General features: G+C 50.2%; 1 protein-coding gene across 1 annotated transcript in view; it reads right to left on the bottom strand.

Moving 5' to 3' along the window:
- Positions 1 to 27,027, bottom strand: part of LOC102561714 (uncharacterized) — a 117,358-nt gene that overhangs the window by 81,906 nt on the left and 8,425 nt on the right. The window contains exons 13-30 of the mRNA XM_059719663.1: positions 26,746 to 26,872; positions 26,185 to 26,396; positions 24,134 to 24,296; positions 23,706 to 23,788; positions 21,507 to 21,667; positions 19,984 to 20,137; positions 18,953 to 19,113; positions 18,777 to 18,855; positions 18,062 to 18,226; positions 16,865 to 17,200; positions 14,751 to 14,860; positions 14,187 to 14,302; positions 12,224 to 12,353; positions 11,184 to 11,315; positions 7,166 to 9,526; positions 6,688 to 6,831; positions 1,413 to 1,499; positions 678 to 794 (exon numbers count right to left, since the gene is read on the bottom strand). Coding sequence (XP_059575646.1) covers positions 9,332 to 9,526; positions 11,184 to 11,315; positions 12,224 to 12,353; positions 14,187 to 14,302; positions 14,751 to 14,860; positions 16,865 to 17,200; positions 18,062 to 18,226; positions 18,777 to 18,855; positions 18,953 to 19,113; positions 19,984 to 20,137; positions 21,507 to 21,667; positions 23,706 to 23,788; positions 24,134 to 24,296; positions 26,185 to 26,396; positions 26,746 to 26,872 — 2,324 coding nt within the window. The 3' untranslated portion in view covers positions 678 to 794; positions 1,413 to 1,499; positions 6,688 to 6,831; positions 7,166 to 9,331. The remainder of the gene's footprint in view (positions 1 to 677; positions 795 to 1,412; positions 1,500 to 6,687; positions 6,832 to 7,165; positions 9,527 to 11,183; positions 11,316 to 12,223; positions 12,354 to 14,186; positions 14,303 to 14,750; positions 14,861 to 16,864; positions 17,201 to 18,061; positions 18,227 to 18,776; positions 18,856 to 18,952; positions 19,114 to 19,983; positions 20,138 to 21,506; positions 21,668 to 23,705; positions 23,789 to 24,133; positions 24,297 to 26,184; positions 26,397 to 26,745; positions 26,873 to 27,027) is intronic.

The following is a 27,027-nucleotide window of genomic DNA, read 5'->3' as shown; positions in this document are numbered from 1 at the left end:
AAATTTGCCACAGTGGTCTCTGAGTTTAGGTGCCCAACTCCAAACATCTTGGATCTGGCTTTCAGGAGCTGCTGAGCAGCTGCAGGTCTACCTGATTATGATTGGGGTTGCAGGTGTTCTGCGTCTCTGAGAAAGCAGAGGCTGAAGGAGGGAAGCCCCTCTTTTAACACTGCAATCTTAACCTCTGCTTCCCAATCTACAGATAGGGAGTAATAATACTCAACTTGCAAAGGGTGTCAACACCTGCAGATGAAAGCACCAGGTATCTTGCAACTGCAAATTCTTCTCTTGCTTTTCTCTGGAGGACAGCGTGGAAGGGAATAATCAAGGTAAGGCATTCTGCCCTTCAATGGGGAACTCCTAATGCAATGCTTTAAATTGGATACACCTGTGAGTAGGGCCCTCACCTGAGGGCCTGCATCAAGTCCAAGAAGTTGCTTTGCCATTCCTAGGCCACGCGGTAGGCTGAAGGTCCATCCTCCTTGCCCAGCCCCTGGGGAAATGGTCATGGTGTCATGTACCATGTTTGACTGGCAGAAAATTGAGATAATGAGGAGATATCACCACTCACATCTAGCCTGCAAGGGAGAGCGGGTGACTTCACCATCCTGAGCTCCTGTACAAGCCCTGTTCTTTTGCTACGTTTCCTCTGGAGGGTTGGGCACTGCTGTACTTACGTGCGACGCTGAGGAGCACACACAGTTCTCTCTCATGCAGCAGCTCTGAGGCATAGCCATGCTGGTTCTGGAGCAAATTCTTCACTTGGCCGCTCTCATCTGCCAGCTCAATTTCCCCTGCAACATACAGTGCATGGATAGATGAGGATGGCAGGCAGGGAGTGGACCGTGGCTGGCTGAAGACTCTTCACATGGCAAAGAAACCAGGGATGGCTTAGAGCAGCACAAACCTTTCAAAACAGCTGGATCTGAGAAGTATGATTCAGGCCCATCTTAGCAATATGATGGTTACTCTGATCCGCAAGGCATCAGCTAAATTCGTCAGCAGGTGGCTATAAATAGCCAGTCTGTTAGTGAATTTAGTGTCATTTAACCTGGTAATGGAGCCAGCCCATGGATATCTTTTCAAATGAGAGATCAGACTGAGACCTGGGCCAATGCATCTGGCTCTATATGGAGACATATGCAAGGACAGTAGGGGTTAGCTCCAGTGGTCTAGTTTTAGCTGGATAACCATGCTTGATCACCATACAGGACTCGGTGATTGTAATCTGCAAGAAGTCAGCGTGCACGTTCTGGCTTTGGTTCACACCTTGCAAACTTTGATGACAGACTCCTTCCGTAAGCAGATCAACAGGATCCACTGAGTTTGGCCTGGTCTCATGCCAGACTTCACAGCCACATAGTGCCCCACATTGAGCTAAGATCCCCGAAAACCACATATGGCCTCCGTACCTTCACTCTCACAGCCACAGCAGTGCTTCATACTCTCCAGGAGAGGCTGGACCTTACAGTTAATGTTAAAAAGAGCCTGTTCATTCTCTGTTGAAAAAGGCATACATAAAATTAATGGTGACAAGCTGAGAGGTTTGAACAAGCCAGATGCATTGCTTCCGCCTTCCTCCAACTCAAAGCTCTGCATGTGGGTGGTCGCTCACAGCTCCTCTTGTCCCAGCCTTTCTAGGACGTGGTTAGGTGCTGGCTATTACAGGAATCCAGCACTACTCCATCCTCACCAAAGCCCACAGTACAAGTGACTACAGACAACAGGGCTAGTAACCATAAGTTAACTCAAAATAACAGAAAATAGGGTTTTTAATACTTTCCTTTTTTTCCCCCCTATCTTCTAGGACTTGCTAATGGACAGCAGCAAAGAGAAGTTGCATATAACCCAATGCTAAGATATATGCATGGACATGGAGCTGTACTCTGTAATAGCAAGAAGCCATGATCGGGTATGTATTACCAGTGCCACTGCAGAATAGGGAGGCACTTACCCTTTTTTTGGCCTTGTGCCTCCTGGCACCCAAAGGGCATATATCGATGATAATACACACCCTGCATGAGTTAATTGCACTAGCAAGTACAAATGCTCATCACCATTTAGACCAGATTGCATCTGGTTCTGGCCCTGAAAGTTTCACCTTAACTAAACAATTTAAGAGACAGAGTTCTCCAGTCTCAGAATCACTAGGGAGCTAGTGGGCTCAAGTCCCAGAAAATTAGTTCCTAAATTAGTTGCTTTGGAGGATTTTAGGTGCCTTTGACATGTCACCCATAATTTTTTCACCTGGATTCCTTTGGTTTTAAAGTGGAGCAAAAATGCCACGTAGCTCTCACAGGACATTTAAAAAAAAATGTCCATTTTATTAAAAAAAGTCCCCAGCAAAACTTCTGTGTTTTCCTACCCCAAACCCCCCAACATCCCCACATGTCAAGTTTTGAATAAAATTAGAAAGAATCTTTTCAAAAAGCCATACTTCTCTCTCTTTCTCTTCTTTATGACTCTACCAGCGGGGTCCTTCAGGAAGGCCATGATCTCCTTGTGGCCCCCTTTACCGTGCCAAGTCGGCCCAAGGCTTCCTCGATTCTCGCCCGCCACGTCTTTGCTGTTTAGTATAAAGTTGGGAGGCTGCCTACGACTCCCTGGGCACGGTTAGCCAGGACCTCTGTCCACGTATATTCTGGGACCCCCTGGGGTCTCCCGGGATGATGGGTGCTCCCCAGACACCCTAGCCTTATGGGCTATGCGTGGCTCCTACCACCCCCTAATACTACGCCCCAAGCCTCGCAGATGTACCAGACGTTGGACTGTCAACATAAACGCTTGCCCGCTCTCTCGGGCCTTCTCTGTATACGTGCCCTCTCCCTCTCGGGCCTTTCCTAACGTCGCCCCACTCGGGACTCCTGGTGTACCCCTTTTCTGGGCTCTCTCTCGTCTACTTCCTTTGGGGCTCTCGATATGCCCCCTCCGGGCTTTCCCTAAAATACGTCCCTCCTCGGGACTCTTGTCCCCTCTAGGACTTCTTATCGGCTCACCGGTCTTTTAGGCCCACCCCACTGCATCCCCTTTCCTAGACGCTGTGTCGCTATCCCCTTTTTCCCCGGGGTCACCGCAGCACCCTGTCCCTCGGGCTTATCGCGCTACTACCCCCTTTTTCCCGGGGTCACCACAGCACCGCCCTTCTTCCGGGTTCTCCTGCAGTGCAGGCCTGTCACTGGGTCCGTCACGCCCGTCCTGGGCTTCTCAACGCTGCCTCGCTCCAGGGCTTCTCAATGCTGCCTCGCTCCAGGGCTTCTCAACGCTGCCCCGCTCCAGGGCTTCTCAACGCTGCCTCGCTCCAGGGCTTCTCAACGCTGCCCCGCTCCAGGGCTTCTCAACGCTGCCTCGCTCCAGGGCTTCTCAACGCTGCCCCGCTCCAGGGCTTCTCAATGCTGCCTCGCTCCAGGGCTTCTCAACGCTGCCCCGCTCCAGGGCTTCTCAACGCTGCCTCGCTCCAGGGCTTCTCAACGCTGCCTCGCTCCAGGGCTTCTCAACGCTGCCTCGCTCCAGGGCCTCTCAACGCTGCCCCGCTCCAGGGCTTCTCAACGCTGCCTCGCTCCAGGGCTTCTCAACGCTGCCTCGCTCCAGGGCCTCTCAACGCTGCCCCGCTTCAGGGCTTCTCAACGCTGCCTCGCTCCAGGGCTTCTCAACGCTGCCTCGCTCCAGGGCCTCTCAACGCTGCCCCGCTCCAGGGCTTCTCAACGCTGCCTCGCTCCAGGGCTTCTCAACGCTGCCTCGCTCCAGGGCTTCTCAACGCTGCCTCGCTCCAGGGCCTCTCAACGCTGCCTCGCTCCAGGGCTTCTCAACGCTGCCTCGCTCCAGGGCCTCTCAACGCTGCCCCGCTTCAGGGCTTCTCAACGCTGCCTCGCTCCAGGGCTTCTCAACGCTGCCTCGCTCCAGGGCCTCTCAACGCTGCCCCGCTCCAGGGCTTCTCAACGCTGCCTCGCTCCAGGGCCTCTCAACGCTGCCCCGCTCCAGGGCTTCTCAACGCTGCCTCGCTCCAGGGCCTCTCAACGCTGCCCCGCTCCAGGGCTTCTCAACGCTGCCTCGCTCCAGGGCTTCTCAACGCTGCCTCGCTCCAGGGCCTCTCAACGCTGCCCCGCTCCAGGGCTTCTCAACGCTGCCTCGCTCCAGGGCTTCTCAACGCTGCCTCGCTCCAGGGCCTCTCAACGCTGCCCCGCTCCAGGGCTTCTCAACGCTGCCTCGCTCCAGGGCTTCTCAACGCTGCCTCGCTCCAGGGCCTCTCAACGCTGCCTCGCTCCAGGGCTTCTCAACGCTGCCTCGCTCCAGGGCCTCTCAACGCTGCCCCGCTCCAGGGCCTCTCAACGCTGCCTCGCTCCAGGGCTTCTCAACGCTGCCTCGCTCCAGGGCTTCTCAACGCTGCCTCGCTCCAGGGCCTCTCAACGCTGCCCCGCTCCAGGGCCTCTCAACGCTGCCTCGCTCCAGGGCTTCTCAACGCTGCCTCGCTCCAGGGCTTCTCAACGCTGCCTCGCTCCAGGGCTTCTCAATGCTGCCCCGCTCCAGGGCCTCTCAATGCTGCCTCGCTCCAGGGCTTCTCAACGCTGCCTCGCTCCAGGGCCTCTCAACGCTGCCTCGCTCCAGGGCTTCTCAACGCTGCCTCGCTCCAGGGCCTCTCAACGCTGCCCCGCTCCAGGGCCTCTCAACGCTGCCCCGCTCCAGGGCTTCTCAACGCTGCCTCGCTCCAGGGCTTCTCAACGCTGCCTCGCTCCAGGGCCTCTCAACGCTGCCCCGCTCCAGGGCTTCTCAACGCTGCCTCGCTCCAGGGCTTCTCAACGCTGCCTCGCTCCAGGGCCTCTCAACGCTGCCCCGCTTCAGGGCTTCTCAACGCTGCCTCGCTCCAGGGCTTCTCAACGCTGCCTCGCTCCAGGGCCTCTCAACGCTGCCCCGCTCCAGGGCTTCTCAACGCTGCCCCGCTCCAGGGCTTCTCAACGCTGCCTCGCTCCAGGGCCTCTCAACGCTGCCCCGCTCCAGGGCCTCTCAACGCTGCCCCGCTCCAGGGCTTCTCAACGCTGCCTCGCTCCAGGGCCTCTCAACGCTGCCCCGCTCCAGGGCTTCTCAACGCTGCCTCGCTCCAGGGCCTCTCAACGCTGCCCCGCTCCAGGGCTTCTCAACGCTGCCTCGCTCCAGGGCTTCTCAACGCTGCCTCGCTCCAGGGCCTCTCAACGCTGCCCCGCTCCAGGGCTTCTCAACGCTGCCTCGCTCCAGGGCTTCTCAACGCTGCCTCGCTCCAGGGCCTCTCAACGCTGCCTCGCTCCAGGGCTTCTCAACGCTGCCTCGCTCCAGGGCCTCTCAACGCTGCCCCGCTCCAGGGCCTCTCAATGCTGCCTCGCTCCAGGGCTTCTCAACGCTGCCTCGCTCCAGGGCTTCTCAACGCTGCCTCGCTCCAGGGCCTCTCAACGCTGCCTCGCTCCAGGGCTTCTCAACGCTGCCCCGCTCCAGGGCTTCTCAACGCTGCCTCGCTCCAGGGCTTCTCAACGCTGCCTCGCTCCAGGGCTTCTCAATGCCGCCCCGCTCCAGGGCTTCTCAACGCTGCCTCGCTCCAGGGCCTCTCAACGCTGCCCCGCTCCAGGGCTTCTCAACGCTGCCTCGCTCCAGGGCTTCTCAACGCTGCCTCGCTCCAGGGCCTCTCAACGCTGCCCCGCTCCAGGGCCTCTCAATGCTGCCTCGCTCCAGGGCTTCTCAACGCTGCCTCGCTCCAGGGCTTCTCAATGCTGCCCCGCTCCAGGGCCTCTCAATGCTGCCTCGCTCCAGGGCTTCTCAACGCTGCCTCGCTCCAGGGCTTCTCAACGCTGCCTCGCTCCAGGGCCTCTCAACGCTGCCCCGCTCCAGGGCCTCTCAATGCTGCCTCGCTCCAGGGCTTCTCAACGCTGCCTCGCTCCAGGGCTTCTCAATGCTGCCCCGCTCCAGGGCCTCTCAATGCTGCCTCGCTCCAGGGCTTCTCAATGCTGCCTCGCTCCAGGGCCTCTCAACGCTGCCTCGCTCCAGGGCTTCTCAATGCCGCCTCGCTCCAGGGCTTCTCAATGCCGCCCCGCTCCAGGGCTTCTCAACGCTGCCTCGCTCCAGGGCTTCTCAACGCTGCCTCGCTCCAGGGCTTCTCAATCTGGCCCCTCTTGGGCCTCTCAATCATTGCCTGACTTGGGTCTCTCAATGGTCCCCTCTCTGGGACCTTCTGGGCCCCGCTGGGCTCCTTAATACTACCCCCTTTTGGGGTTCTCTATGCCACGCTGGGCTCTTAAAAGTGCCCCACCCTGGGGCTGGGGTCTATGCACCCTGCAAGTGATGCCCTTACTGGCGTCAGGGTCCTCACGTTCCGACGTGAGGCCCCTTTAAGGCTACTGTGCCCTTCCCAACCCACAGGTGCTCGTTACCCTGGCCACCCTCAGCTGGGCTCATTATGTTCTGCCAGGGCTCTCTCTCCCTGGCAGTCTCTACTCCCTAGGAGCAGGCACTGAGGTGCCCTGCGACAATGACTTATAAGTATAATGTATTTTCTGAAAAGTGTTTGGTTTTCTGTAGGGAAAAAAAACCCACAACTAAAAATGTCAATGAAAATGGAAATTTTTCACAGACAACTTTCCTTGGCTTAAAGAGAAGTTACTTCTAATTGAAAAAACCTGTTCAATTGAAAAGGTCTGTTAGGATGACAGAACTTTGAATCGTATTCACCTACAGCTCTCCCCAGAGATGTCCCGAGATCACCCAGCCCACGTAACCTGGTTCTTTGCGAACGGACAGGAGACAACGGAGAGTCAAGGTTGGGCAGGTCACTTACCACCGAACAGCACAGTTATAAACATGTCTGGGAATAACCTAAAAAAAGGCAAGAGAGAGACCCATTGGCAGCTTTCTCACCATTGCATGCTGACCATGAGAAGCAACCACATTGCTTGGCTAAGCGTCCCTTGCAAATGCCCACGGTTAGGTATTAGTTCCAACCCTGCTTTGCTTGACCTCTAAGATCTTCCCACTCTGCCCTCTGCTAAAACGCCCCGCCAAGGTGTTGCTTAGTGGCTCCGCTCTGCCAAGATGCGTCACAAGTGCCATTTGGCACCATCTTCTGGTTTTTGCCACAGTGGGAGGGGAAAAGCTGGAACCACAGCCCAGAGCAGGTGAGGAAAACAACAGATCTCAAAGGGGTGCGTACCTGGAAATGTTCTCTGGCAGGAAGAGTCTCCAGATTCCTTCACTTACGACCGAGAAGGCAGCTAAAAGTGAAGCTTAGGGTGCCTGTCCTGGCTGCCAGGCACCAACATGCCTTGTTTGTCCTTCGGATCATGCCACCCGTGGGCCTTGCAAACATTTGTTTAGGCTAGGAACCAGCAGGGTTGAGAAACGTCTTTATGTGGCAGCAGCTGAGCAAATATCAGCCCATTATTCATTCAAAAAACCTAACAGGACTCTTGGCATCTTCTGTCAGGCACCTGCCTGCATGGGGAGGCAAGGTGCTGGGCTGGCCCCTTGCCAGGATGCTTTGCTTTACAGTATCTCACCTGGGAGGGGACTGAGGATAACTGGGGAGAAACGGAGGGAGGAAGCATGTTGCTTCTAGCCCTGCTCAAACGAAACCAGGCCTGTTTCATAGCCAGACATTAGTTTGGCTTCATCATAGGCTGGCTTGAAGAATGGAAGTTACAGTTTCTTTTAAAAAAGCAATCAACTTTCAGTTCCAGGATTCGGTTTCCAAGGCAAAGGGTTTGCTCAGCCCCTCTCATTGCAGCCAAAATAACAGTAGGAATGGTGTAGGAGTGCTCTCTGCCGGGAGAGCTCACCGCTACACAAGTCTCGGCCTCTCCCAGGCTGGAAACACACTCCTAATTAACGTGAACGCGCTGGCAGCAGACAGAGGCCACGGCTCCTGGCAGTCCTACTCTCTGGAGGCAGGAGATGCTGCAGAGCTTGGGCTGCAGATGGAGCCTCTGGGAGCAGAAGTTGCTCTGAAGAACTGTTTGCACAGAGGAAAAGTGCACACATCTTGCTGAATGCTCAGCTTCTCCCAGTACACAAGGAAATATGCAGGGCATGAAACACTGGGGATTAGTTCTCCCCCTCTGAAACAGTGAATGGAGTCCATTGGCTTCCCTGTCATCTGCAACGCTAACAAGTGAAGAGAGGTAAAATGATGGCAAGGAACCAGCCTTCAAATGCCCCATGTCTTTGTACAATGCCTCTAAAGTCAATCCTGCCACTCGGCAGTACTAGAAGAAGTCTGCTGCTGGAACCCGGACAGCAGTAACATGGCGCAGAACAACCCAGACGCTCTCCTCCTCATGCTTTAAGTCAGTTTTGGCGCCGGCTGTTTTTCCAGATGTAAATTTTAAGACCTTCTTGCTAAACCATGACAAGTAATTCTCCCCTATGTTTAGTGTCCAAAACATTGTGAAAGTCATTATTCCAATGTAAACTGCTTTGAGCTCCATGGAAGAAAAGGGCCAAGTTTTAGGATCAATTAGTAATTTAGAAACAGGCACATTTCAGCACATGAGGGACGTCCCTAGCAGTATCCCACAGATGTCTCGGGAATTTGTGGGCCCACCCTTCCTGGAACTGGCAGTGCCAGTTACTGCTTGAGTGCATGGTATAAACCAGACTGTAGAGGTCCAAAGCAGCTTTTATCCAGGAAGGAAAAATACCCTTTGCAATGCAATGTAGTTGCTTATAATGTACATGAAGGCTCTTCTGGATCTCACCAATGGACAGTGGCATATACAGATCAATGAACAGGGTTAATAATCTTCAAGATTGCCTACTTATGAATGTCCTAAAGCAGTGGTTTTCAACCTGTGGTCCACAGACCACAGATTATGTCGAAGGGGTCCACGAAACATAAGTATGATCAACCACAAGTATATGAATACCCACACTTACAATTCAAAGGGGTCCGTACCTCCATTTGAAATTTCCAAAGGGGTCCACGCTTCCATTTAAAATAGTTTAGGAGTCTGCAAATGAAAAAAAGTTGAAAACCACTGTCCTAAAGAACTCCAGGATGCAACCATCAGTGTGTATTTGAGCATGTATGACTATGCCCACATACTTGCATATTTAGGGTTTTAAAAATAGTATTCCACAGTGTCTTTGCCTCTGCTTGTAATTACCTGCACATACATGCTCCATAACTCACATCAGGCATGTGTAAGTTTGTGTTGGAGTCTGTTTATCTCCCTGTATGTACTGATATGTCTCTGTATGTTATTACATGTTGGACTGTCCTATGGATATTAGGTATGCATGTGTGCACAGAGGTGTTGTTCACTCCAGCAATGACTGAACTTGTTTGGTTGGCTGCTTTTAGCTGGAGGGGATGCAGGACTTATGCAGATGACAAGCCGGTGGCCACTGTAGTCTGCTGAAGATGAAACAGTTCAGATTCTGTGTCACTAATCCGCTGAGCAAGGCAGCTCCTTCGAATTTCCAGCAACTGGGTCTGGTCTCTCTTTGTGGCCCAGGCTTCCAGCAGCCTTGTGTAGTGCTGTGTTGTCTCCCCAGGGGTGTCCCATGCCTTCTGCTGTAAAACAAATGAATGGCACAAACTCAGTGACTTAGCCCCAGTGAGCAGCTACATCCACGCTCTAGCAGCCCTAGCCTAGTGCATAAGCCACAGGACTGGGCACAAAGGGAGCCGGCTTCTAGTCCCAGTTCTGCCACTGACCCTCTAGGATTTTGAGCACGAAACAAATTGTCAGTCACTCGTTTGTAAGGCAAGGGTAATGATACACACTTTTACAATGCACACTACAATGTAGGGTGCCCTCACCATGCAACGGTTATTTTCCTCCATTCGCAGGGAACATATCTTATCACCGCGCTGATTTTTTTGTTCCCTAATTTCTAAAATCTAGGTGATGCTTATTAACGACTCACCAGCACCTCAAGGAAAAATCTTCTACTTAGAAACCATTCCCCTAATTTGCATATTGCCATTTATTACTGTGCAATATTGACATGTTTGTATGAAAAAGAATGGGGTTGCCTAATCTGCTGTTTAATTCCCACCCAAAGTCATAAATCTTGGTTTTTTCAGTCTGTCTCCACAGCAGTTGGTTGTGATGAAACAACAGAAAGCTGTCACAAATGAGTTTTTAGGAAACAGATAGCCGGGTTCACGCAAATACCAGGTGCAACAAAGCATTAAGGAAATGTAAGACAGAAGTGGGAGAGGTTCATAATGGCATAGCTTCTCAAAATTTTCTAGAGGGCTCTTGACAGCTGCGAACTCTGTTTGTTCCATGTAGGGTTTAGGTTGTGATTAATTAAACACTCATCACTTTTATAGTGACAGGGCAGATTACAAAAGCTTCCTCCATATCGTAATGAACTGGGCCTGATTGCCACCTTGAAGTAGATTATCCCCCCATGTGATAGACAGGTCTGAAACCGAGTAACACAAAATGTATGTGGTTTGTTCAGGACACGCGTGGAACAGGAACAAGAACAGAACCGGGACTAGAAGTGAAGCATCCTGACTGCCGGTTCCCTTCTCCAACCCCTAGATTATATGTCTTCCATGTTCTGGGCACTGCTGATTTGATGGAGAAACAAGCAGCAGTAGGGTTAAAGTGCTGCCATAGCTGTGATGGTCCAGGAAATGCATGAGAGGATGGGGTTGTTGTGATCTCTTTTATTGAACCAACTGTATAGTTGGGCGAGACGTTTGCCAAGCAGGAGTCATGTGAGCCTAGGAAGTGCTTGGCTTCTGATACTGGCTATAAAGTTCAAAGAACTGGGTCTCCTCTGTGTGCTTCAGAAGAGATCTGGCTTGGCTGGATGAGTCTGCAAATGGCTGACTTGCATTTGCCATCTCTACTCTGTGGATAGACTCCTGGCATGCACCATGACACAATGGCATTTATATCATCATATAATATTACATGTCAGGGACACATCCCTATATGCAAATTACACAATATAGGACTTATCCTGGAGGGAAAAAAAAAAACTTCAACAGTTGTCAGATGAAATGAACTCCTGATACTGGAGCTGGTGGGTCTGCAAGGTTGGGTATAACTGGCTCAGGTCAGTCCATCTTCCCTGGCTTACAATGTTCACCTTGCCTCACCTTTTGCAGTGCAGGAGGCTGAATCACAAGGGCCATCACTCCATTTTTCATGCACGCTTCTTTGAGGTTTGGCCAATAGCCCAGTGGAAAACAAGATGGTTCATACCGTAAGCAACTCCTCTTGGGCTCTGAGCTCCTGGTCCAGTAGTTCCCCCTCCTTCTGGCTTGCCAAAGCCTGCACTGTAAGCTGTAAAAACTCCTCATTCAGCTCATCCAACTTGTCCTCCAGCTTTGCAACCTGCAACTGAACCCAGTCTAATGAGGCCTTTCAGTCAAAAAGCCCAACAACGAGGAGCCAGGTCAGATAACACTCAGCAGAACTGACCCTGGATCCTTCCCATGTGGCTTGGGGGAAACAGGCCACTCCTGGATGCAGAGGTAGAAGAAAACACAACCAAAGAGTGCCAGCTGTTGAAGAGCTCACAGGACCAAATGTAAATGCAGCCTTTCTTGGCAGCAGTCAGTGCTGGGGAAAGTTATGTGTGCTAACTGTGTGCAAGGTGCTGGGTGCTATTGTAATATCAAGATGCAATACCATCAGAGCAATGGCAGCGAGTGAACGCCCCCTGGACTTGGACGCTCTGCAGTGACCTCTTGTTCTCTTCCAACAGGTAAGCCATCAGTCAGAGGGGCTGTCATACCGAGAGGGGCAATGGTTTTCAAAAATAAGTAGAGATTTTGGGTGCCCAGCCTGAGACAGTTTGAAGGGCCCTTATCTCTACAGAGGGCACGCTCAGCACTTCCTGAAATTCAGGACCCTTTAAGGTATCTGAAATCAGGCACCTCAAATTTGAGACCTGCCAACATTCAGTATGGAGACAGGAGGAAAAAGGAAAAATAAAAGGCTTCTTAAATATAATATAATATAATATAATATAATATAATATAATATAATATAATATAATATAATATAATATAATATCAGCTTCTTAAATATACATTGCTCTGAATTTTCCTTCCCTTCTGCTGGATTACTTGGAAGTTGTTCCATTGAAATGGGGTCGGACTCGATGATCTATTGAGGTCCCTTCTGACCCTAACATCTATGAATCTATGAAATGGCTGGAGTAGCATGTAGGAAGAACTGATATGAGCCAAACAAGATTTGATCGACTGACTGACCGACTGACCGACTGACTGACTTACCTGAACGTGAAGGGAATCGGCATTCTTCTTGCCTGTGTTTTCAGACCGTTTCCCGGCTTCTTCTCTCCCCAAATTTTCAACAGAATCCAGGATCTCTGCCCGCAGCTGGAAGCATTGGTAATGTTGCAACCTAGACACACCAGACAAGAGATAATCACACTGGGCCTTTCCAAAATGAACCTCCTTTGCTCACAGCCCAGACTCAACAAGAGCCTATGGCTTAGGCCCTTCCTTCCCCTGCAGTGAAAAGGCAGCGGGATGAGGAGGAGAAGGAGGGGGAAGAGAAGAGAGTGAACTGATACACTTGCTATTGCACCCCACACCTGGATATTAAGGTTTCTAACTGGAGCTTCAAACACATTTGGAGAATTTCTCCAATTTGATCGGAGCTACTGTTCAGCACTGAATGCAGCACGGCAGGAGACACTTAGGACCAGCTCTAGACGTTTAATTGTAGAAGGAGCTCATCTCCAGATTAGAGCTGGTAAAAAATATCCAGCCAGGTGTTTTATTATTAACAGAAAATGGGTCTTCCAAGAAAACATCTTTTAAAGGGAAAGAAACAAAACAATTTTCAGAGGGAAGAGCTATGCTTTTGGAGAAATATTGAGATAGCTGTTATAAACAAAATGTTTTTTAGTTTTTAACCTGATATATATATATATATATATATATATATATATATATATATATATATATTTTGTACAGAACTAAACCTGAATTTATTTCTGTCATTTTCTTCCACAGAGGGAGTCAGTTATTGATCAGCTTTGGTCTACATACACATCTCTGATTTTTTTCCAACCATAATTGAGTGCTAGATGTTATACAAGGCTAAAGAACAGGACCAACGATAGCCCTTGATGACTTATGCTAAATTCCTGGGCACTCAAAAAACTGGGGACCAGATTGGGGATCCTGTATAAATTAGGGACATATTCTTCTTTCAAATATTTTGGGTGAGCAAAACTCCCAACAAGTTCTATGAGAATTTGAGCCCATGTTTATGAACATATAGCTTTGGTAGAGCAGGATATGACTATATTATATATGATTTTCTCCAGGATAAAATCACAATGATTAACAAACCTATTTGATATCTAGAGTGCTCCCACTCCTTCCTCTCTGGGGGTGCATTTTAGTTATTTTGGGTATCTTTTACAGCTCTGGTCCGTCTTAGGATCCCATGATAGTTGAACATTTATACAGCATAAGGCGAGGAACCAGAACCAGGCAACATGAATGCATCGCTTTGAGACCTAACTAATGGAAACGTTGTCCTGTGATGTAGCCTAAATTCTCCTTAACTCATTTTCATCTGAACACTCCTTTGACTTCTTCCTATCATCTTTCTCCTCCTGCCTAGGCATTTGTCAGATTATTCTCTAGTTATACTGCACACATCTACCACAACCTACTAGTTGTTCTTTAATAAATCACTCCAGAAATCCTAGAATATTGTCAGTACAGAGAACATATGTTGGCACAGTGATGGAGGAGGAATGGCTGCATCCTTCAACTTCCTTGCAATCATCTTGATTTAACAATGGTTTTAATAGGGCTGCTTTACAAGTAGCCTGAGATTAAAACTCACTTCTCACTGGGAAAGAAGCAAGTGGTATTAGCCTAGTCTTTTACAAATGGGGAAACTGAGGCACAGGACAGGATAAGCGAGTTGCCTGAGAATGAGAGCCCTACACTGTCCAGATGACACAACTGCTCCCGTGTCACTGCAAAGCTGTTTCTGGATCCTTTCCAGAGCTGAGCCAGAAGCTGAGCTGGAACGCAGTATCCACGGCTTAGGTCCGTGCCCAAAAGCAACTTGGAAAGAAGCAGCAAAGTTATGTAACACAAGAGAGGGGAATTACATGCTCATTATCTAGTTAGTCAGAACCTCATTATAGGACTATATAGCAACTGCATGACATAATTGCACAGGGAACAATCTGTCCCTGCCCAGTACCTCTCACGTTGGGATTTCTCATGGCAGCAGGGATCTGGTGACATTTGAACCCTCAGCAGTTCTTCAAATATTGTCCGGCAGTCTAAGAGAGTGGATGAGTTATCTTCTATAGGATCCTAAAGCAGGCACCAAAAGAAAGAAAGAGTCAAGTTCCAAGTCTCTTGTCCAGAGAGGCTGAACACTTGCAGCTCCTACTGTTTTCAGATGGAGATGTGGGATTCCCCCCCACTAGAGACAGAAGAAACAAGGCCTGCCCTACAGGATGTATTAAAAACCTCCCCACGAACCAGCTGTTTCAGTTCACCGGGGTTCATGTTTCATTTCGGTGCATTAATATGTGACACCGAGCAAACCGCAAAGTGCTCGTAGCACATAAGCACACTAGAATGTCACAACCTCTGTGCAGAGCTGCAAGGCAACCCCAGGTCTACTCAGGAGGTTTCCCCGTGCATCCAAAAAATCTGGCTGACCCAGGAAAGCCGTGGGTGGTTTGGTGGTTCACTAAGCATGTTTAATAGGGCCTTTGTCCAGGGCTGCTAATGGAAGTCACGTCATCTCATTTACCTTCTCTGCTGCTCCCCAGGAACTCTGGAAAAAGGCATTGGCTAGAGCCATGATGGCTCTGTTGAGCTCCCTCTGAAAGCAAGAACCAGGAGCTGCAGCTGAGGTAGATCCTGAAGCAAGGCAAGCACAGACGGTCACGTGCCATTCAGCTTTCCCTATCACAGTGCTCCTAATCTCACAGTGCTACCTCCTCAGCCATTCATTTGCCAGGCCACTTCCCTAAGCGCTCCTGAAGCAGATGAAAAAGCACCAGAGAGGACAAAACTAACCAAAACCAATGCTTCTGTTTTAATAATAGTAGACCACAGTGACTGTCACCAGTCAGGGTGAGCTCAGGGATGTCTCCCCAGACACTCAACTGGTTTTACAATCAGGTTAGCTGAACCAGGTTTAAAAATGATATCAATTTTTGCCCCACAAAACAAGCCAACAGTGTCAAAGGGGCTTTATGCAGTTAGCCAGAGGACAGTGGACCTGATTAGACAGTAGTAACTGGGAACAGTGATAGCTACTTTGACCTTCCTGCAGCCAATTAGAAAGAGATTAAATATGCACATACAGAGAAAACATCTAATTATGTGCATAAATAAATATACAAAACCCACACAACTCATTGCAGAGAAAGAATTACACGTTAAGAGCATGCACATGGGCTGTTAGTGTAGAATAGCTGTCCAGTTCATACCCTAGCCAGCCATGCAGGTTATCTAGCGATATTAAAGTGCTCCTGTGTAGTCAAGTCCTGAAATGCAAGCACGTCTGAGGAAGGAGGTAGCCAACAAATCACAAACATGCTATAATGTATGAGATAAGAATTATCTAGGAAAGGCATTGGGACAGACCATACATTTACAAAAGTCCCAAGATTTCTAGGGTCTGATTTTATGCTCACAAAGGAGAGCTGGGCCGGAGATCTGGGATTTCAAGGTCTCAGACTCCTTTGCAAGGACAAGCTCCATGTCAGTCAGACAGGACAAAGGGCTAAGATGAGTTTCATGGTATTTGAATCTAGTCATTCAAATGACCGAATCCCATTCCAGACATGTCAAACCTGAAGCCCAAAGTTTGATATCTCTCTCTGTGGCAGAGGTTTATTATAGGGAATGGCCAACTTGGATTGTTGTGCATCCCTAAAATTAATCCAAGTTACCAATCTGAGGTGCTGAAAGACATGGGGAAAAAAAACCCCAAACCCCCATGCTTTACTGGAAGAAGTGGAGCGTTAGTTTGACCCAGCTCTGCAGTGTCTGCAAAGATTGGGCACTTCAGCAGGCTTTTGTGGAACTTTTTTCTAATAGCTGATTGAATCAGCTATTAGATAAAAGCACCAAGAAAGCCCCACTAAAGTGCCCGATCTATACAGATGTTGGGCGAGCCGGGTCCAACTAACGTGATGCCTCTTCTGGGTATGCGCCGGGCTTGGCGTGGGAACATGCCAAGTTTAAAGTAAAGCACCCTTTTTTTCCCCACCCCCACTTCTGCAAGCAGCTGGATATACATGCTACTCTTGACTCCCCTAGACACATATGGCCACCCACAATGTTCCCGACTTTTCTCCGCAGTGGAGATGGTAAAACGAGAGGATTAAATTTAATGAGCAAAGGGAAAGACTGAGGTTGGCGATGTTCTAGGAGCAACACAGTTCAGAGCTGTAGCTCACCAGCAGTACAGAGCTAAAGCAAAAACGTATCGGCCTTACTGGCAGAAACGGCTCTGAAGTGTCACCAAATTCCAGAGCTCTGCAGTGTAATGGCCTGACATTTCCTCATTGAGTGCTTTGCTTAGTAATTATATGGTAAGTGAATGTTTTTTCCTCTTGTGAGGTAATGACCTACTGTGAAACCCAAGCATGCTTTCTGCGAGGATATTCATGATGATACTTGAGAGTTTCAGTAATCAAAAAAATGCAAACGCTTTCAAATGCTGGACCCATGCACACTCACCACCTGTGCCATTTGCAACGAGGTGGTAAATAATAGTGTAAAGCCAAATAGAGAGGAATCATTAGGGCAAGGAAAATGTCCTATTTCTCCCCCGCTGAGTTACAGACAGAGCGTGAATATCCAACATGCTCCCCACCTAGAACAGATACTAATGAGGCCTGGCAGTCATACCTGTTTTGATCCTTGCCAGGGCATTCAGCAGGGTGGCAATAAATGCCCCCACATTCTCCAGCTCTGCTGGATGTAGGTACAGAAGTCTGTTGATGGCATCATAGTAAAAGGCTCCAGGGCTCTGAAAATCCTCTTCAGTCCCCGCCAGATCTTGGTCTGGGATTGCCTGAGCCAACATGAGCACCAGCGCTGGGTGGAAGCAGGCCTTGCTTAGCAGACGAACCATGGCACAGCCAAAACGGTATACCACAAATTGCCGAGGAGACAAGCTGGCTAGATCCATGGGGACTAGGGCATTCCCAGTGAGTCCTGGAGAGCTCTCATGCAACCCTGCCTCTGGAAAGGAGAAGACACAAGAGCCCAGTAAGCAACTCAGCATCATTCCCATCTTGGGGAACGTCCTCTTCCTTGTGTCGGCCAATACCATTCCCTGTGGATAGTTTGGTCAGTCTGTATGTAAAGGACAAATCTACCGTGCCTTCTACTTGACTTCAAATTAGCATGGCTAACTATGTCTCTCTCTTCCTGTGGACCAGCATAAGATGATACCCATAGCTCTAATCCTGACTCTACTCCAGTGCTACAGACACTTTTATCCAACTTCTACAGGCTTGATGAGAGACACTTCCTCAGGAAGCACAGACTACAGGAAGACTGAATGGGCAGCCAGCCTAGGGCAGACCAGTCCAGTGCCCTCTGCCATGACAATCTCTACTCGTTCCCCTTCCATCTTGCAGCATGATGCTACCTCCCACAACCCCACCTCCAATTAGGATTCACAAGAGCTACATATTTGGCAACTTGCCGCAGACAGCCACAGCCTGTTCCCAACAGAGATGTCTATCCAGACCCCTGGGATAGGGCAGTTTTAGTAGCTGCAAAGGGGTGAGTGGACCCCAGAGACTACCCCCACCCCCAGGTCAGGGCTGAGGAACATTGCCAGTGAACCTGGCCCGTTAGATGGGTTAGCAGGGATGTCCATCCTGCACATGTTGCTCCAAGTGGGCACCAGATAAGTGGCTATCTAATGGACCACAGAGATGTTCCATGAATGTGATTCTGTAATAGCCACTCGTCTCCACATATACTGTGAACAAAGCCTGTAATTCCAGACTCCTATTCTCTCTGCCCAGCCCTGGAGGTTTGCATTCTGGACCTCAAAGGGTGGAGGCAGCTGGGATAGGAGCACTCCTTTACCTGGAGCAGCAGGAGGACTAGGACGCTGTTTCAGTTGCTGGTGCTTCTCCAAAGCCTGCTTGATCTCCTGCAGGGTCTTGGCAAGGGGGGAAGTTGCCATCAGGCTCTCCACTTCCAGCTCAGTGAGACAGGCTAGCGTGGCACTCCCAGGCTGCAGGCCTAACCCTGGTGACCATGAATAACATGGTACATGAGACCCAGAGGAAGGAGGCGGTTTTCACTTGGATAGCTGGGGTGGTAGTCAATGACTGCAGAATATGTTACCCCAAATGAACTGTGCTGCACAAAAACAATACCTCCCCTGAGCCCTAGAGGCTGGAGAACCTGCCTGGTTCTCTTGTGCCTAACAGCAAAGTAGTGGCCAGCAGTTGCTGAGTACCCAGCTGCACAATGACTAGCAAAGCTAATGCTTTGCAGTCCCCCAATTGCAATGTCAGGGATGCAAGAATCCCTGGCTGCGGGGTCTTCCTCAGACTGACCCACCAAGGGAGCTTGCTGGGGAGTGTTCGCTCATTGTCCTCCTTCCAAAAAGGCCTATATGTTAATATGGCACATCTTAAAATATCAAAGTTCCTTTAAAACATAAACATTTGGCCGCTTATTCACTCCACTCCTACATTTTAAGGCAACGGTGTTCACCAAGAATGCCTCCACAAAACCTCCTGTGATGATCACTGAAGGGTTACTGTGTCCACAGCTGAAGCACTGCTCTTACCTTGTTCCTCATAGCCAGGAAGGCCAGCAAAGGCACCTTTCCTACTGGACAGACCATGCTGTAGGGACAGAGCAGGGTCCTGCAGGACAAACAAGGCTGTGGTGTCGCAGAAATGGAGAGAGACAAGGCTATTGGAAATAATAGAGACAGACCTAGAAAAAGCACCTGGCCCGCACCTGTCCTTGCTCTGTTTCTGCTTTCCCTTGAGTGGCCATCCTGTCCTGTCCCAGGAGCTGCTGTGTCACCTCTGTCTTCACAGCCACGTTCCCACAACGGACTTGACCAAGGAGGATTTTCAGTGCTTTCATTAACTCCGTTGCCTCTCGCCACTCGGCACCTACTTGATTCAAGCAGCCGAATCAGGCACAGAATAACCATGAGTTTATCAATGAAAGTGCCAGGCATTCATACAGCCCCATTCATTCCTTTGGAAAAGCACTTTGAAAACTTTATGTGAGGCTCATGCCACCACCACAAACCAGCAGCTAATTCCAGGGTGCAACATGCCCTTAGTGGAACAGCTTAAGCTAGAAAGCTAGTAATGCTGGTATCAAAACTTGGTGGAGAATTTGAAGAAGCTGGGCAGCATTAACAGAGCTGGGGTTTGGTGGGAACAGGGGCGGTTACTAACAACCTTATTAGATCTTTACCTTTACATTGCATTGGAAAGGAACCTCTGCAGACTGCTTAGTTGCAGCCAGGACTTGACCTTTAGGAAGCCCAACCACTGTGGGTGAGCAGGGTGTGTGGTTGGTGGCAGTGCCACCCCCAGCTCACCTCACCTGCAGCACAGAGTTCAGCAGGAATTAAATCTAATGGGCAGGTAAATCTAATGGGCTCTCCACAGCTCTGAGAAGGTTATGGGGAATTACAATCTACCACAAGCCACCCCAGGGAATTTGACGGGGAACTACAACCTGCTCCAGGATGCCAGAGGGTGGATCCAATACAGCTTAGGCAGAGACTGATCATCCTCTGTTGAAACACCTTAGGTTGACTGTAATGTCTTTGGAGCCCATTTGCATTTCTGAAAGGCTTGGTGGATTCCTCCCACACTGACCTGATAGGCTTGATGCTCAGCGATACGGAAAGGTGTAACGCTCTTCTCTTTGCTGCCCTGACTCAAGAACCTCCTAGCCATCCTACTGATGCCCCATCCAGGCCCTAACACACCCTCCCCGCTGGCGCTGCCTTCTGGTTCCCTCACCTGCATAGCCCACTGCTTGAACATCATTGCCAGTGGGTTCATTGCACTTCTGAGTACCTGTGGCTCCCTGAGTGGTGCTTTGGGTCTTATCCACGGGGACACTTTGCTTGGTGAGGACTTTCAGCCCTTCGGAGTTCAGAGCCTGCGCCATATCCTAATTACAGAGAACAGCACCATCATGCTTTGCCACCCTCAAATTCACCCTTTTCCTTAGTCTCTTCAACCAAACATACAGACCCCAGAAGCTAAATTCCCCCTATATTATAGATGATTTTCTATAATAGATGATTTTCTATAATCATCTATATTATAGATGATTTTCCATGCATGGGTCTTGCCCTGGAAACACAGGGAGGCATTTAGCCCTAGATGATGCGCCTGCCTAAGCACACTGAAGAATCCGGGTGCACTTTAGGAGAACAGTCAAAGAGAAGCGAGGACCACCAACAGCAGGATGCAGCACTGAGCAGGTTTCCCCAAAGCACACGGAGAAGCCAGGGAGCAGTTGAAGGCAGCGCTGTGCCTAAATGGTCCAAAAGGGCACTCGTAGAGCATGTGCACTGCAGCCCTTAGGGCAATGGCTACCGGACTCTCTCCCTCCGGCAGCAGGTGGGTATACAGTGGATGTGGGATCAGTGGAGGCAGATGGACCCAGGATAGTTTTAACCCAGCTTGCTTAGGGTACAGTTACAGAGGAACTGCAGTGGCACAGGAGTCAATGAAGGCTGGCAACCCCAGTGCATACCCAGACTCCCCAGGAGGCTCCTCCTCGGGTTGCTAGCCTGGGCTGAAGACCAAGCTGCTGTGCTAGCACTGCTATTTGTAACCTAAAGCTAGACTGGGCCTGGCCATCTGTGCTACAATCATGTCTACATGGACAGGGGAAGAGCGAGGAGCCAGGCTGTGTGGGTAAAGGCAGCAAGCACCAGATACTAAGAGAAGTGACTGTGAAGAGTGCAGTGGGCATTAAGAGCAAGATGAACTTCCAGGCACTGAGATTCCTGGGCAGCTGAACTCAGAAATGATGCCTGAACACTGCAGTGCTGGATGAGAGCCAGGGAAAGGTACACACAAAGGTTCAGCACAACTAAGATGGGGAGCAGAAGTGGTCCAGATAAACGCAGTGTCTGGACACTGGGGGAGAGAGCCAAAGCTCATTCATTCTGGATTCTGTATCCATTAGCACCTTGATCTCCACCAGGACGTGGACAGGTATTCAGTGCCACATGATGAGTTGCTGCTGGTCTGCTTCTGCAAAGAAAGGGGGCAGCTGCATGCTGCACCCAGTGGCGCAGCCTCAAGAGAATAGGCTGCTACAGAAAGGCAACAAAGGCCCTGCTAACCATAGTGAGATGTACATGGAAGCAGGGAATCTCCTGCTGCAGCATGTTTCCAGTTACTTCTGCCATCCAGGAGCCAGGAACAAGAGCTACCCTAAGTAAATCCTCACCCCAGAAGAACTGCCTGTGCTACAACTTCTGTAGGTCCACGACTCTCTCCTTTCATCTCCCTGGGATACTGACCGCCAGATCCTGGATCCTCTGGCTGATCCCCCTGTAAAAGGCCATCACCTCCGTTCTGTGTTTGGTCAACTGAGATGCCAGGTGCAGGTTCTGGTCCTCCAGCTTATCGTACAGGGTGCGGACACTGAAATCCTCCAGGTTTCTCAGGGCATGCTGCTCTCCTGAAACACAAGACACCTTTCATTTTCCATAGCTGAGCACAAGATCTAAGATGATTCCTTTGCTGGAATCCTCTCCTGAACTGCCAAGTAGCCATAATCTCAAGACGTGGCACCCGGCAGCTCAGCGGGCTTCACAGAATGCAAGGGACGGTAACGGGAGGAGAAAAAGTCAACTCCCAGGCTAGAAGGGGGGAGGCAGGGATACAGAGAGTTGTGAATGGAAGGACGGCTAAACACATATCTGTGAGTGTGAGATGAGAGTGTGACAGCACTGCACAGACTGAAGCCTATTGGGAGCAGCTCCTGTGAGCTTTCCCCAACCCTACAATAAGTTGAAAAAACTGAAGCCCAGCCTCAAAGGGCAAATGGAAGGAAAACTACAGCTTCCATGCAACTCAGCTGTGGCCTTCCTGCTGGCCCTTAAAACTACTCACATCCCTTGCACGTGCTTTCCTTCCCCAGCCCTGCCCCAGGGATTGAGGATGGCAGCCTTTGCAAAATGTTTTGAGATTGAATACCAAGTACTGTTTGGTTTTTGGTGTTAGCGTGGAGTTTGTCCGCTCTGCATAACAGCAGCTTTTGCTTGTGATGACATTGCAATGCCAGGGCACTTTCTAGATGGGGACACTTCAAAAATATTTTATACTTATTTGTCTCAGAGATGCAAAAGAAAGAGTGGGGGACCAAGGGACTAGGATGGCAGTGGAAACAGCAACACCATCCTGTGCTTCAGAACAGGGGTAGTAAAAGGGAAGTCACGTTGCTCTGCCAGGATTTCTGGAAGTTCAGAAACTCCTCCTAAGACAGCAAATTTCTCTCTGGCTGTTTTTTGCTGCACAGCCCTAACTGGCTTTTCCCTACAACATTGGTTCTTGACCTCGTAAGACTCAAGGCCCCCCATCAGAAAATGCCAGCTTTAAGCTTTCAACCATTTTTCGACTTACGGAAAAATAACAGAACTATTCTTGCATTGCAAAGAATTCAGAAATACCACAGCAGTTCAGCACGGGTTTTGTCACTATGGATTCCCACCTGAAATCCGTGGCTTCATCCTGTGAATCACGTGTAGGTGTTTGCACACCTAACAGTGTTAATACTGTGCAGCACCCTGTGGCGCCTTTAAAGAGATCTTGTGGCACCTTGGGGAACTGTGGCACTCTGGCTGAGAATCACTGCCTCCAGCCTTTCTGGTTTTTAGTTATATAGTATAACCTCATAAATCTGGATATCAAAAATCTGGAATTACCAAAAATCTGTCACTTTTTAAAACTTTTAAAAACTCCATCAGGGCGTAGCGGTGGCCATTCCTGGGGCAGAAGAGGGGGAAGCTTGCACGCGGCAGCTGCCGCTGCCATCCGCCACTCCGTGCTGCCGCTCCACATGTGGCCGCTGCTCTGGGACCAGCCACCGCTATTCCTCTTCTCCCTCCCCGGCTGCTGCTCCGGTTTCAAAAATCGCAAATTTTCACATTTCCAGCAGGTGCTCGGTCCCGAGCATGCCCGATTCATGAGGTTATACTGTTGTTTCTTTGTTAGCACAGCAATTCCCAGCATCAGTGGCTGGTGCCATCTTCTGGGCTCCAGACTTACTGTATCTCATCTTGTAAACCTCAAGACAGGGTCAGCTGTAAAATGGGAGGACACGCACTAGATGTTGGACACCTGGAAAATGGACAAACCCAAGCAGCAAAACACAGGGCCTTAATTTTCCAGATATGCAACTTAACTTTCTTCTTCCTCTGACACCCCTCAGAGCCTGACCACTCTGCTCATGACCAGCCAGGGTGACCGTTTCATACCCATTATACAGCTGGAAGGACTTTGTCCCCTACTGGGAGGGTGTGTGAATGGAAGGCTGAGCTTAAAATAGGTGCGTGTGTCTGAGTGTGTCCGCATGGCAGCCTGAGTGAGTGACTCCAAATGTATGTGTGAGCTCTGAGGCTGAGGATCCTTGAATGCCATAAGGGCACAGAATAAGAACTAGAAGAGAAGTGGGAGCGAGTGTGAATGAATCAAAAGGAGGGGCACAGCCACTTTACCTGCACCGTAAATAATTGCTTTCTCTCCGGTATCAGCTCCTTCACCAGAGCCGTGGGGGCCAAGGGCTTCATAAAACTGAAGGCTGGGGGGAGAGAAAGAGAGTGAAGCATATCTGTGGCAGCTTCTGAAGGGAGACGCAGGAGACAGACCCAGGCAAGAGTGAGGTAATGGTGCCAGGCAGGGAGCTGTGGTAGAGATGCTCATGAGGACTGGAGAGCAACAGAGGTACCCACCACTCTATGGGAAAGCAGAGAAGCTTCTCCTCTGTGTAGCTGGTATCTCATCATACCACTATAGTGGACAGGAGCCCAGTACCAAGGGGCAGCAATAGGAAACCCACATTCCCCATTGCTCTTGCCCTGTATCCACAGGCCTCTAAATCTGCATGCTCTGGAGTAAGTGGAGTGCCAACACACGGGGGGCTTACCTGTCTTTAATGAGGACATACTCCGGAGGGATGTGTGGCTCACCCAGGCTCCTCCATCGTGGCTTCCAGCTCTTCATGGGGCTGGGGTTGGAGATGGGGGGCCTCAGCACAATTGCCAGGGTCAGCAGCATGAAGATCAAGAAGCCCAGGACAAAGAGCACTGCTGAAGAGGCCATGAGACAGTGGGATGTAAGAGGTGGAGGAGGAAGCTGTGTGATTCTGAGTGCACCCATAGGACCTGCAATGCATGCATGGGATAAGTTTCCTTTTCGTGTAATAGGTCGCTGGGATAGCCTTGGTGTGAAACTTGCCCTGCACTTCACAGGAGGGAAGGCCTAAAGGCTCCTGCAGCTGGAATCAGCAGCACCCCAGAGCCTGCAGCCATCTGTCCTGATGCTCTCAGCACTTATGGTCGGAGGATGGTCACAATGTCCAGCATGCAGGATATGGGTGGACGTTGGCAATCACCATTGGATTGCACAAAGCATTTGCCCCCTCCATGGCCTGATCAGAAGGACTTGTAGAGACTGTCATCATCTTGGCTGAGCACTCTCCTTCCTCCACAGGCCCTCAATGCCCCGCAGCATGGGGGGCATTAAGTCACCTGCATCTCCACTGATCAGGCCTTTGCCAAATGTCCCTGTGAGCCCAGCACTGTGGAGGAGGGAGAGCTCTTTGGCACTGGCATCGGAGGGCCCTGGAAGCTGGCACACACACTTGCTGGTTCATTTATATTTCTGCGCTCCCTCCCTTTCTGCCCCCTCTCACTGGGGGGAGACTGAGCCAGGTGCCTACCATAGGTACAGATGTACTCCTAGGATCAGATCTTGCCTGCCTGCCTGCTTGAATCGTCTACAGGATGTGCTTTACGAGACATTCCCACTCCTCCAGCCTCCCACAGAAATGCTGACATTTGCAACTGGTGCTAAGGGGAGCAAAGCCCTCAATTAGCTGCATTCCTTGCAGGGCAGGGAGAAAAGGCAGCCTTTTTAATACCTGCCTCTGAGCAGTTTCTGGCAAGGGAGAGCATGAACCCTTGGGAGGTTCAACCCCAGGAGCAATTAGAACAGGGAAACGCCAGTGGCTTGATGCTATTTCCAGAGAGGAAAGCTGGTTCAAACATGATCTACCACAATAGGAGCCAGTCTCTTTGGCAGGCATGCCCCAAATTAGCTCAACAGTGCCACTCCAATCTCCTTCCTCTGCCTGATCTGCTGCTTTCCTTTCTGTTCCCCACTCTGTACTCCCTATCTGACCTGCTGCTCTGCTTTCTGCTTCCTGCCCTATGCTCCCCGCCTAATCTCCCGCTCTGCTTTGTGCCTCCTGCCCTATTTGCCACTGTGTTCCCTGTCCCCACCCTGATCAGCTATGTGCTACTCATGGAGGCTGCCTGTGCCACCTGTGGTACTTGTGCTGCAGGGTGACTTCCCTTGCTCTACCAGGTGCAGAGACCGACTTGTAGGCTCAAGAATCCAGGTGCTACAGGGCTTGGTAGCGAATGAGGGAGCAACACCTTAAATTAAAAAATAAAAGCAGGCCCCCCTTCAGCAGCAAGTACTTATCAATGGAGAGCTATGGAGACTGTGGTTCTTTATATCCCTAGCACAGAGACTATGGCTCTTTATATCCCTGGCATGAGCTCTTCCTCATTGCCAATGTCCCATAGGACCCAGCTGCCTTCATTTCTGCTTCTCCTACAGCTCTAGCCTGCTGGAAGCCTGCAGAGTGCAGGTCACAAGCTTTATTCACCTCACAATGGGTTTGTGTATCTGCAGGACAAGGACAGATGTTCAGTCTAAATGCCAACAGCTGGCCTAGCATGAACACACTGGGCTAGCCAAATTAATGCCTACAACAAGCAGATTAAGAACGGTGTTATAGCAAAGATCATGTTGGTCCTTTAGTGATAAGGCCTATAAGGTCATTCTTCCTGGTTAACTGAAAGACAACCTGATGAAAAACAACATGCATCAACAGGAGCTCATTCCTCCAAAGGAGGCCATTAATAAGATCCTTTAACTGAAGGTATCAGTGGACCTTGGCTGAGATACCTGTGACAGCTGCCCAGTTGGGCGCTAGATTTAGCTTCCGGTGCTTCAGGATCCCATGCCTGGCCAGCTGATATGGAGACGAGGGCTGAAAGGAGGAATCCTTAGGGTCACAGCCCATATTCTCCTCATTCACAGTCACAATCAAGGTACGGTCCTGGACGGTGTTGTCCCTGAAAACGTATCTCCCAGGATCTGGGAAAACGTGGGCAAACCTGAAAGAGAGGGAGAAGTCATACACGTAGGTCCAGCCGCCCTCTTGTGTTCAGCTTCGCACAACTACAGCCACCAGCCTGCCCTAGCTGGGAAGTGAAATGCCTTATCTGGAGGAAAGACTCTTGTCGAACTCAGTCATTCAGGCTGGTCTGAAGCTCATTGAATTCAATGAGCATCTTTCCATGGACTCTGGTGACTCAAACCCTTGGTCGTGGATTCTCACACTATGCCCAATGCATTGGACCTAATATTTCATTAAAGAATAAGGGGAAGGCACAACATCCCCCATACCTGCTTATGCATAAGCTCCCTCCCCACCCGGGCACTGTTAGCAGCATCAGACATTACTTGGAGATGTTGAGGTGGGTCTCCCGAATGAGGTGGTCCAGTCGTCGGAAGGGACCGAAATCCCAGCTGGGGTTGCTGTTGTAAAGATGCTGTTTCTGATAGACCGGGTAGTGACTGGAAGCGCGATCTGGGAACAAGCAGGACAGAATCACAACTCTGAGCTCCGGGCTTAGCCTGGATGAAGCCAGGTCACACCGCTTGGGCAGCAGGGTTTGTTTTATGCAGCTCCACGCATGTCAGAGCTTCTAACAACAATCTGTGGTATAACTTATGAAATCTGAG

Source organism: Alligator mississippiensis, chromosome 16 (genome assembly GCF_030867095.1).
Source record: "Alligator mississippiensis isolate rAllMis1 chromosome 16, rAllMis1, whole genome shotgun sequence".
Lineage (NCBI taxonomy): Eukaryota > Metazoa > Chordata > Crocodylia > Alligatoridae > Alligator > Alligator mississippiensis.
This window is presented reverse-complemented; position numbering and strand designations above follow the sequence as displayed.